The sequence below is a fragment of the Buceros rhinoceros genome, unplaced genomic scaffold (assembly GCF_000710305.1).
Source record: "Buceros rhinoceros silvestris isolate BGI_N320 unplaced genomic scaffold, ASM71030v1 scaffold1534, whole genome shotgun sequence".
Taxonomy (NCBI): Eukaryota; Metazoa; Chordata; class Aves; order Bucerotiformes; family Bucerotidae; genus Buceros; species Buceros rhinoceros.
In genome coordinates this window covers 17,944-30,318 of record NW_010408578.1, presented here as the reverse complement: position 1 = coordinate 30,318, position 12,375 = coordinate 17,944, and the positions used below count along the sequence as shown (strand labels likewise).

Sequence of the window (12,375 nt, the reverse complement as noted above, 5' to 3'; positions counted from 1 at the left end):
GCAGGAATGAGGTTTAACCGTCATTAAAGTCAGTATGAAGATTGGTGTTGTCTTCAGCCATGGTCATTTGTTATCTTGCTGCCCTCTGTATTGATAAATCACTCTTAGGAATCTTAGTTTTAAGACATACCAAGCCTGATCTTCAGAAGTGAATTCCAGTTTGTGCCCTTTTATTAGCTTAATCTTCAGTGACAAGGAAAAATGTTTTGTTTTGTTTCTTCTTTCTTTTTTTTCTTTTTTTTTTTTTCCAGAATACCAACTTTCCTGTTGTCAATATACAGGAAATAAACATGATTTGCATGGCTTGTCATATCTGCTGCTTGTGTGTGTGATTTTGTTTGTTTTGGAGAGGTACCCACAAAAGTTGATATGAGTTGCAAAAATTTGATCAAGGCAATATTTGAGTATTTTTGAGCTGCTACTTTAGCTTCACTGGCTAAGCAGAATTAGTTGCATCTAGAGTTTAAATCTTGTATGTCATCCAAACATGAAATGATGGTGGGCATATACTTGTACCGTTCTGTGAAGAATTGCTTTTTAGGTCAAGCCTAATTTTTTTTTCCCTTGACTTTCCTTATAGAACTGTATTTTATGTTTACTGAATTGAAAAACACTGTATTTTGCATATAAATGGTATCTAGAACTACAATTTTGGCTTTTCTTTTTATGAGTATTGTACAGAAAGGAAAGTTCACATTACTTTTAGTTGAGTTGAGATATAAATTGTTGGATATAAATGATTGAAATTGTAATATCCTTAATAAACTGGACTTCCTGTTAGTTTATCTAGAGAGAAATTTGGGGGAGGAAAAAAAAGCAAAGACTTTCATTTTGCTTTTGAATTTTATTCTTCTTTCAAAGTACTTCCTAATCCCAATTTGCTGGTTTTATTTTAACATTACTTTTTTTCAGGAGGAGAAGAAAAAATTTAGTAGTATTGTCACCTATAAATTCTGAAATCTGTGAATGCAATTACATTTCCTTTTGAATTGTTGAAAGAATAAAACTGTATATAACCTGGCTTCTTCCATGTACCACAGGAGACGTAAAGATCAAATGATGTTTTATATCTGTTATCTTAATACACGTACCTCACTTATTTCCTCACACAGTAGGAACCCTGAGAGCCTTACTCAGAGCTCCTCTCCCTGGCATTACGAAGGCTCTCTGCGAGATTCGGATCATTGTGTATTGCTTTCAGAGACTAAGGTGCTGTAAGGATGTACCAGGTGCTCTGTGAGACATTGAGATACAGTTCCAAGTTATTTTACAAATTCTTATGCAGATAAAATATTGAAAAAATCAAAGCATGTTCTTGTGAATAAGAATGACAAGATGCCTTTGCAGCTTTGTAATTATGTGCGTCAGTTTTTCCAAATTTAGTATTTTTTTTTTCTACCATTAATGTGACATCAAAGATTGCAGAGTTTTGGGGTGAACATAATTTTTCAGTCTGGCTCATGATGCTTTTAAAGTGCTTATTTAGAGTTTCAAACAAGAGTACTTCTTGTTTGAAATGTGATAGTCTTTCCCTTTCCTCTCTTCTGTCCCTCACTTTTGAAAGACTTCTTTTGAAAGGCGCTTCCGTAAAACTTAAGGCAAATTTATCATCCAGAATTGTCTGTTGCTGCTGTAACGTATTAAATAATTCAAGCAACAACAAAATTATTTTAAAACCTAAATTAACTCATTCCTTTATGGAATGTTAGCTTCTAAATTGTTCTTTTAAAATTTTTGTTATTTTAATTAATCTGTTACTGAATTACTCATCCCTTAATCAGGAATATGAAGGAGTTCAATAGTCTGCCTGTGTGGAGGCAGACCATAGTTCTTTACTGCAGAATTGAATCTTATGACTCTGCTGCTTGGCTAAGAAATGCCAGAGCTATGATCAATGAGAAAAATCAACTTGAAATTCTGTTAAATCTATACCCATTTATGAAAGATGCAACCACTCCTTGTTCAGGATTTTAAAAATAAGTTTATGTTTAAGTCATGCAGTATTTTATGTCCTGCACATTAAAGCAGAAAGGCAAAATTTGCAAGTACATCCATGTTTCTTATACAAGTGACTTGACAAGTCAGTCACCACCAAACATGCCCCTCCAGAGCCGTGCTTCTTTCTTTTTTCTTTCCCAAACTGATAGCTAGTTTTCCACTCTCTCTTCCATCTCCATGCTGATGTTGCTAGTTCTTTTTTCTTCTATTTACCAGCTGATTTTATACTCATTCCCTTTGTTTCAAAATACGTTAACCTCTTCTGACTAGTAGTACATCCGGTCTGCCAGTGTCCAGGCAGGGACAAAGACAAGTTAGATGGGTCAGTTTTGATGCACTGGATGGAAGTCAACAAGTTGACAGACACAAGTCAAATTCCATGTTCTCTCTGGTTTTCAGTCATTAATGTGTTCTTGTATGTAAAGCTGATGTACAGTAATTGATTTTATTCACTGCTGCTTCTAAGAATCTAAAATGTAGCCTGCAAGAGGTGCAGCAGCTATCTTAGACTAGATGTGGCAGAACTTTGTCTGGGAAACATACAGTTTTACACTGGCTGGGTATTATATTATTTTTCCAACTTAAAAATGTTCCCCAAATATCTCTTAGTAGACAAGTACGTTTCCTCAGTACAATACTTAGGTGTGGAAGAAGTGATTTTTAGGGAGATGGTTTAAAAAAAATAAGGCAATTTTTGCAAAGCGTCCACCCCCCGCCCCCTCCCATTGATTTTTATGGCATTTACGAATGAGTTTGCAGAGGGTTTATAGACCTCTGGAATTGTAACGGTTTTCATTTGTACTATTCAGTATTTCTGCTGTTACTAAGTAATTTGGGGGGAGGCTTTCTTTTCTAAATGCAGTAAATGTCTCAGTTTATTTTTTAAAAAAATGTTGTATATATTATTTTTCTTGCTATCCTGTATCTCTCGTATTTTTACAATAGTTTGTGTTTGCTTTTACAGGTACTACTAATATTTTGGCACATACTCTCTATGGTATTAAGCATGTAGTGACTGCAGCGTTGCACATTGTAATGGGTAAATATTTTTACAAACATTGTCAGATTTTGAATAACGAAGCAGCATTTAGAAGTTTGTCCTAACCAGTGGCTTAATAAAGGCACACCGTTACGCTGGATCAATGTAGACTGTATTCTAAGACTTTTAAACCCAAATGTTTCTATCTTGATTTATAGTGCACTGGAAAGGTTGTGTTTCTTGAGTACAGTTTATAGAAAAGATTGTGGACCTCAACTTCTGGTAGTTAAAATCTGCTGTGGATTAATGTCTGGCATTCACGCCCTATTACTGGTGCTCTTTGAATGCAACAAGTAACCTTCTCCAGGCTTGACTGTGTGAATAGTGTTACTCTGTGTGTGTTGTTATGCAATGATTGGTTACCTAATCACTTGATTATTTTAATGTGACGTACCTGCTGAAGGCAATAGGAAAATACGCAATACTTTCAGATTGAGGAAGTGGTTAGGACTGGACTTTTCAGGAAAATATTGTCTTGTTTCTGAAAAAGTATAATTCTTTTTTTTATCTCCATGTGCATTTCTTTTAAAAACTGTTTCTGTAAGAAAATTTTTTTAGTAGGAAAAACTGTATCACTTGCCATTGGTCTGCACAACAAATAGGTTTTCGAATGTGAAAATTTCATTATGCTAAAAGGAAAAAACTGGGTTGTTAGTGCAAAACTTGTTTTCAGGCCTTAGGAAATAGGCAATACTTAGTTAAGCAATGTTAACATTCCTCTCAAAGCAGTTTTCCTTTAGGACACTTCCTACCCCCCACCCCCCAAAGGAAAAAAAGAATAATGAGTAAGGTCCATCCTGAGTGCCTGTTTCTAGACCTCGCAGTCAGCAGTGGAAGAGCCTTTGTTCTCTTTCGTAGGTAGTAATACACAAGCAAGATCTGCACAGGCAAAATCTAAACCTCTTTTATAATCAGGGACATTCAATCTCATGGAAACCACCCAGGTTCTCTTAGAGAAAAAAAATTATTTACTCTACCTTGAAAAGTATTAGATATCTAAATTCCATAGCTGTAATCATAAAGACATTTAAAACCTATATTTAAGAGCTTCCCTGTCTCCTCCATGACAATATTCAAGTCATTATGAATATCTGGTGAAATGGTTGCAAATATTTATGTATCAACATTTCATTTCCTTTGATACTAATTGTTGAAAAATTGACTAGATTTGAGTCAGACCCTTTGCAACCTGATGAAGTAATTGAATTTTGGAGCATCTGAATGTTGTTCTCTGAAATGACTGCTTTTATAGAGCCGCTGTTATATCTAGGCTGATTCTGGTTTCCGTTAGTAAAACCCGACTTCCTAAAGAGACGAGTCTGGAGGTTTTTCCCCGCAATTAGGTGAAAAAGGAAGTTGTATCCTGTCTGAAATGCAGTTGTTATTTGTAATTTCTGATCTCTGTCTTTGAAATTTTAGGACATATTCAACCAGTAGATGTCTGTACTTTCAGTACTCCCAGCAAGCTGTTGCGGTTTGGGTTCTCGGCTATGTTTGGGTTTGGTGCAAGGACTCTAGCTTTGGCTGAAAAACACCGTTGGATGCCCTCCAATCAGCGGAAGGATTTTGCTTTTATCAAAACACTGGCGGATCTTAAGTATGGCATGAGCTGTTGTATTTTTCTAGTATTTCTCCTGTCCTTGAGGAAAATGCAGTGATTAATGTGGTTAAAATATAGACAACAGTTGTTTAGCTATATTGACTTCTCAACTGCAGCCAGATTTAACTCAGATGTGATGTATACCCCTCTTAGATGTTAAAGAGGAGATAAATTCTGTATATTCAGCATTTCCTTAAAATCATCTTAAGTTGGATCAAAGTCTGTCTAGTAGTCAGAATATTGGTTTACATGTCAGTAAATATCAATAATTTTCTAGGCCAGAAGATTGTGAATTATCATTTTTACCGCTACAAATTCCCCAGGAAGACTCCCATGAGAATGACAGGTAAGCAAAACAGAGTCAAACAATCCTGAAGCTACAAAAATATGTGTCTTTAAAGGTAAAATTGATCACATTCTTGATTTTGATCAAATTTCATCATCAGGTAAAACAGTATTTTTTTTTTTAAAAATATATTTATTTGACAACTGCCAGCTTGTTCACTTTGTAAAATGTACCCTGTAGACTACAGAGGATTTGTTACAAAGCTGTCGTCCACTCAGTATTACTGGTTTGTTCATTGACATTAATATTTTACTTTTTTTCTGAAGTAGATGTTGTGTAAACGTGCCAAAAGGACTTTAAATTATTTTACTTCTGTGTTTACACCTTTTTAGAAAGAAGAAAGAGAGAATTGTAAAGAAGGGTGAGTTATTGCTTTTCTGATTATTTAAAAGCGAACTGTGGCTGGTTGAACTGGAGTAATACAGAGTTACTCTGTTATATTTAGGTAGCAAGGATCAATGGCAGAAAATTCAGGGTCACTTCCTGAATGTGAGCATTATGGCAATCCCTTGTCTGTGTTCAATGGCACCAAGAGGCTTGGCACCTAATACGAGGTCAGTAGGGGTTTAGAGAATTAGTCATGTCTATAAATTCTGACATCTTGCCTTAAGACCTTGGCTTTTCTGAGAACACGAGCCTGTATTTAGGTAGTCTAGTCCCTCTGGAATGGGGGAGGGAGCATGGACTGCAGCAGACTCGGTAATCCCAGGAATTGTAATCAGTTTTTGGATCAGGCAAATAAGGTCAAGCAGTCTAACTAGAATAATGAGTGGATAATTGCTGTGATTAAATTAGTTGGCAAGTCTGACTTAAGTAGTAGTCATCAAGCAGTCATCTGTCACAGGATTAGTCTGTATGTAGAAACCTCGTTCTTGGATTTTATTTATTTTTTCAACTATAAAGGTGCCCCTCATCTTCTGCTTTACAGCCAGCAAAAATGAAGTATGAATCTTTCTCCCGTTATGAAGAACTGGAATTCACACTTGTCTTCAGTCTTTTTTTTTTTTTTATTCTCCCTCCTCTTTTTTTTTCCCCCCTCCCCTGAACTTGGGAAATGCAGCTTCTACATGCAGGTTTTGGGAAACAAATTTGAGTATGTGATCTGGCTGTTGGCACTGACTCACGTTGCCTTTACCTCATGGCTGAGAGCATGCTTTGTGGTGATCAAAACAGTTATCGGATGATAAATATTTGTACTTGATGTATCCAGTTGACAAGTGGAATAGCAAATACAAACTTTGTACATGAAATACAACATGCTCCCTCAAACAAAAGTGCAGAAACTCATATAGATGTGTGTTTGCATATATCTATTAAAAAAATGAAAACAACCAACACGCAAGGAAGTTTACGGAATGAGTCTGTTTTGTTTCATTTGATTATCATTAGGTGAAAATGCCTTAGAACTGACCACATAGTTTTCTTCAAAAGTACTGGCTGATCTGGTAGAATTTGACTTCTTGGAGACTATATAGAAACAAATGTTTTTGATGAAACTTTTATTAAGCAGTTTTATTTGCTACAGGGGTCCTGCTAAGCCTCACATACCTCAAGAGAGCACCCTGATGCTGTCCCCTCATAGGAACTTACGCTGTTCAGCATTTAGTGTGTGATATACCAGTCAGTAGAAAAATTCTGACAAGGATTGAAGAAATTATTCTTTTTTAGCTTTACTTTCTCTTTCCATCTGTTCTGGAACCTGTTTCTCAGTGACAGTGAATTTTATGACAACTCAGGTTTGAATGAGCCTGTTTCTCCCACAGTGCAGTTGCTCAGTGGATCCCCCTATCCGTTCACATAAGGACATTTTTTTTCTTTTTTCCTTTCTTTTTCCAAATAATTTTAGGAATGTAGTCAGCTAGTAGGGTAGGAAGAGCAGACTCTTGAGACAGGCGCTTCATTTCTCACAGTGCATAGTGTCTTGACTGTAAGGCTTTTCACTATGGGAAACAAGTGTTGCACTAATTGTTAGAGACTCGAGATCCATTATGGAAGCATCAGCTAAATTCAGCTAGGTTTCTCACTCGGTTCCTATTTTCCCCAAGAGGTTTTTGCCACGTGAAGACATCTGAAGTGGAATGAAAGCTTTGACTGCTGCCTGTAACTCTAGTTATGCTCATCTAGATTTGCAGAAACACACCAAGATAGGTTTAACTGTGTGCTCCGTGAGCCATGTGGGACATTTGTTTCTTACAACATAGGTGTTGTGCTTCACTGCAGATTGGACTTTCAAGAGAATTAACGAGAATTCTTAGTCATCTCTGAAGATAGAAGGCCATAGTACCGAATGTGTTGCCCAGTAGCCTGCTGTGCTCTTTTCTTGCAGCAAATACAATGAGGCAACTTTTTCAATTTACCATCACTGTCTTCTCAATCAGCAAAGTAATGCTATACCAAGTGACTTGTTTAATGTTTGTGTGAAAATTACCATCCTAGATTGTGCTGTGTTGTAGTCTGAGAACATTCCTGATACAGTTGTTCACAGCTAGAGAGCTATGAGTGGGGAGACATCTGTGATGTTAGGCTGGAAGCACTTTCTTTAAAAATTCTTAACGTATTTCCCAAGCATGCAAGCTGAATAATAAATGTATGTGTGCATATTTATTCAGGAGACTCTTATGTTCTAGATAGAACACAACCTCAGCACTGATTGTCACGTCATCAGGCACTCTTCCTGAACATTGATTTGTCTCTATAACTTAAACGAGACTTAGGGATGATTGCACTGAGGTTCAGGTACAGTTGCATTAAGGAATCTCTGAATTGGTGCTAGCTCATTGTCTGACCCAAATTCTCAAAGATGATAAAATATCAATGGTGACTGGATATCTGTAGGGTCTCTTCTCGATTAATACCTAGCGTATGACTTTTATCTTGTACAAAATTCCCTTAGTTTTTAACTTCTGTGTGCTTTGTGAAATGTGTAAGAATTGCTAAGAGAGTTTGAATAGCGGCATAGTTGAGGATCAGGATTCTTGTCAGAGCAGTGTGTTAATGGAAGAGGTAAACGAACCCATCTGCACTGGGTTATACGATGGGGATGTGCTTGTGTGCATCGCGGGGATGGTTTCTTGGTAAAGCTCTGCCTCCCAGCATTTATGGTAATCATTATACATCACTGGAGAGAAAAATCAAAAGATAAATTTGTGATCCCCAATGTTTAAAAACCATCTGTTCGGTAGAAAAGCAGGGGTTTTAAAATTATATCTGTTCTGTTCGGTAAAGTATGGATGTTGATAAGGGAGTGCAATTTTATTATTACAGTTTATGTTATAAATATATCAATGGTAAATAACCTCAGTTACATAGTTTATATCAATCTGGGAGGCGTGTGGCAAAAATATTTAAAACAACATTAGGACTATTCCATTAATTTGCTAGCTTTTTTTTTTAATCTAGACTATTAAAGAGCCTGTTCAAACTTTGGAATTAATGAATTTTCTTTTGGAAACTAAATTGGTCTGCTTTTCAGGTTGAATAATGGAAGCATGGCTCTTATTGTTGTACAAAATACTTCTCGAACAGAGTTTATAAAACATCTGAAAAGATACACCAGCGTGAAAAATCAGGTACTGTTAATTTCTTCCTGGCGATTACAAAAGGAACAGTTAATTGTGAAGGTAGACATGCTGCAAGAGTTAATGCTAGCATCCTCATAAGGAGACTTAGCTTCCTGTCAGAATACATTAGCCCCCTTTTTATCTGACTTTCTAAAATCACTAGACTAATACCGATTAGCCTATTTCAGCCCATCTGTTGTGGTTTAAATTGTATTTGTGTCGTACCATAGTTTTATGGGTGTAAAGCTCTTTCACCACAAAGAAGGAAATGCATACGGTGTTTAAACTTTGCGTGGTACAGAGATCAAGAACACAGGCTGGGTGGACATCATGCCACTCTTTGTCAGAAATGGGTGAAGCCCATAATTTCACGCTATGCTGGTATCAGTGGATTGCGACCACTGATTTGTAGCAGGTATGCTACAAATTCCATCTAGTTACGAATGTTTGCAGACCTGCATTTCAAAATTGTGGTCGTTATTCTGGCTCTGAAGAGAAAAATGAAGCATGCAAACACAGTGCCTTACTGCTGCCCTGAAGACCCGATGCATGGCCGAAGCACACTGGTACTCACTCAAATGTTTCAGGATTATGTGAAATCACTTTTACAAGAAGGTTTAGGTTTGAATTCATCAGCAGTCAGAGAGTTTGTGGGAGAGGTGGATGACAATTCTGTGTGACAGCTCTAACAGCTGCATTTAGGAAATAGTTAATGCTTTTGGAGGGAGGCTTTGCTTTTCTCTCTGCCTTTGTAGTTAGAAATTAGTGAAGGAGGTGTGGACCCTCCTTTAAACTTAAGAGGACTGTTTATTAGAATTCTAACTAGCCTCCTTTAGGACAGGATTACTGGTAAAGACAAACAGAGCACAGGAAAAATTCGTCTTGCACTGTCACATATTCTGAAAGCACGTGCTATGTTACCACCTCACCTTGTAGATTGAGCAAGTCCGATACGGGAATGCAAATGGAACAGCACCATTTTTTCTGAGGCACTATTTAGGATAAAAATAGCATCTTAATCTATACAGGCTAGCTGGAATATAGAATGCCTCATGTGGTCAAAGCTTGAGTTAAGTGTCCCCGTTTACTTAAGAAAAAAAAAAGCAAGCTTTTTAATTTCAAGTAATCCATTTTGTTGCTAAGCTACCACCTGTATCTTTCATCTTCATTTAATACATGTCTGTGTTTGGTTTAGTTCAATTTTCCCTTTGTTGAGACCTACACAGTTCGAGAAGTAAAAGTACAGCCAAGGCTTAGAAGTGGGATTGATGCCAAAGAAAATACATATTCGAATGGTGCTTCTGCGGAAGGAAATTACCCGTGGAACATAGATGGCGACTTAATTAAAGAAGCATCCGAGGTTCATGTTCGGTAAGGCTAAGCATTACGTTTATGGACTGTACACCGGTAACAGATTAGTACTGCCATCTTAAATGTATTACAACCGCATACAACACAGATGAGATGACACCCAAACTGGGTGTTGTAAATGTTAGGAGAACAGAACTGCCGTGCCCTGCACAGTCTGGCTCCCTTCTGCCAGTGTTTGGGCCTCTGTCCTGTTGCCTTGTGCCCATCTTTGGAAAGGTTTGTTATGACCCACAGGGCCTTTCCTTTCTGGTGCTTCATCAGCTTCCAGCTCTACTTCTTTCTGTGTGTTACTTGACCCTTCTGTTTCTGAGGGAATAGGTGTATAGATTTATTTGACTCCTGAGAGGAACTCCTTTTGGGATAAGGATTCCTGCTTGAAAAGCAGAATGTGAAAGGTTAATCAAAAACCATGTAGTTGTTCAATTGTAGGAAGCAGTTCTGCTTGAGAGTAGTCTCCATATCTGGGGTCTAAGAGAGAGACTGAATACACGGGGAAATGGGAGGATTGTCAGTGGAATTAAACGGGCGGTGGCTCATTCTTCTGCAATGCACACAGGATTAGCTGAAGGCACTGAGCTCAGTGACTGTCTGTACATCAAATAAAAGGCAGGTCATGTTACAGGATATAGAACAGATACTTCTGAAGATGACCTTACAGGAATTGAATTCACCCAGTTTCACTGGGTTTATATCTATTTGTGGTTCCCCCCCGCAAGGTGGCACACTCATTGCAAGTGTAAATGAAATGTGATAAAGTTTGACTTTCCCACGTCACAGGGTGCACCCTCAACTGATCCATCTCTATGGAGTGAACACTGATGACCTGGAGAGTTCCCCAGTGACATGCAATTGCATATAGAAGGCACACGCTGCAAGTTCTGTGTTAAGGAACCCTTTGCCCTCCTCGCTGCCCACATCCCCAGGGTCCAGCGATTCACTCACTGAATTCAGGTGTTGTAGCAGAAGTTTAACTGGGATGTTTGTAATATTTCTGGTCTTATTTTTATCAGACTGTATTTAACTATCAAGAAACAGGCTTCACAAGAAAAAATGAAAACTGATCTTATGGGTCTCTTATAAATTTGGGGTTTGAAAAGTGTTCATCAGAACAGAAAAAAATATTTTTGTCCTTTAAAATTATTCTAGCTTTTGCAATAAATGTAGCATGAGATACTTCTAAGTCTGCTGCTGCTGTCCGTGTTCTCAGGTAACTCAGTTCAAACTGAGCTGGCGAGGGAGGCACGGTACCACCTTGTGATAAAGGTGGCAAAATAAGAGTTATTTATTAGATCAAATACTTCCATTTCTAGTTCTCCTATTTAATGTTGGCTTTATTTAATCATTGGCTTTCAAATTGTTTCTAGTCAAACAGGAAAAGAATATGCTGATGTCTTATATGTCTTTTGTTGAAATGTATTTTTAAAGACTCCTTTTTGTACAAAATAGGTATTTTAAAATATTTTATCTATCCTAGAACTGAAATATTCAGAACAGTTTTTATGTTGCTGAGAAAAAAGTTATGATAAATAACTTAGAGTTTACTTACATTTTTATAACTTCCTTATAGGGCATAAACAATTTTTGAGTGTTTGGGATTTTTTAAATATTTAATACAAATATTTGAGATGACAGCAAATTAAAACTTTATTCTTTCTGGGAACGGGCTTTCTCTGAGATGGTGAAAAGTAGTGGACCAACAAGTGTGTCCATCTGCAGGTCCTCTGGGATAATGAACGTTCCTCTGGTCACTTGTTTATGAATCATTCAGAAGGCAACTGGCAAATAATCATATGAAGACGTACTGACTCGTGGTTAGAACGAGCTGCTTTAAGTTCCTTCTTCAGTAAGCAGTTGAGTATTATGTGAAATCCTTAAGATCCATTAAGATTTTTTCAAATCAAGGGCCTAAGCCTTCACATGGGACCTATGTATTTTACTTGATTTTAAGTACTACTTGTGAAAAATTCTTGCGTGTGATAAATATGCACAACAAAGTAGTACAGCACCTGAAGTGCTACAGGTGATTGTTTGTCTAAGGAGGAGCTGTTACATGTCGGAGATCTTGTGCAGTTTCTGCAGACAAACCTGCCCAGTGGTAAAGGCCAAATTCATGGACAATCAAATGCCTGCTTCACAGGCAATTAACTCTGGTAGGAGTCTTATAACTAGATCTGCCCATTGCACTGCGGTTTGTGGCTGCAGAGCAGAGTCAGAGTCATGGCATCCTTTGGGCTGGATGGGGCCTGGCAGGGCTCTAGCCCTATCTATCTCCTGCTCAGAGCAGGTCCAGCTAGGAGATCAGATCTGGCTGCTCAGGGCGTCATCCCGTCTGGCCTTGAATGCTCCAAGGACAGAAACAACGCAACCTCTCTGTACCCCTGTTCCGTGGCCTGGCTGTCCTTGGGAGGAAGATGTTTTTCCTGATGTCCAGTTGGAACCTCTCGTTACAGTTTATCCTCGT

General features: G+C 37.7%; 1 protein-coding gene across 1 annotated transcript in view; it reads left to right on the top strand.

Annotated features, from left to right (window-relative positions):
* The window catches only part of CERKL (ceramide kinase-like), a 45,581-nt gene extending 34,808 nt beyond the window's left edge, over window positions 1-10,773 (top strand). Inside the window, exons 6-13 of the mRNA XM_010134890.1 lie at window positions 2,963-3,037; window positions 4,457-4,634; window positions 4,915-4,983; window positions 5,316-5,344; window positions 5,429-5,537; window positions 8,456-8,552; window positions 9,739-9,914; window positions 10,692-10,773. Coding sequence (XP_010133192.1) covers window positions 2,963-3,037; window positions 4,457-4,634; window positions 4,915-4,983; window positions 5,316-5,344; window positions 5,429-5,537; window positions 8,456-8,552; window positions 9,739-9,914; window positions 10,692-10,773 — 815 coding nt within the window. The remainder of the gene's footprint in view (window positions 1-2,962; window positions 3,038-4,456; window positions 4,635-4,914; window positions 4,984-5,315; window positions 5,345-5,428; window positions 5,538-8,455; window positions 8,553-9,738; window positions 9,915-10,691) is intronic.
* Window positions 10,774-12,375: the final 1,602 nt, after the last annotated feature.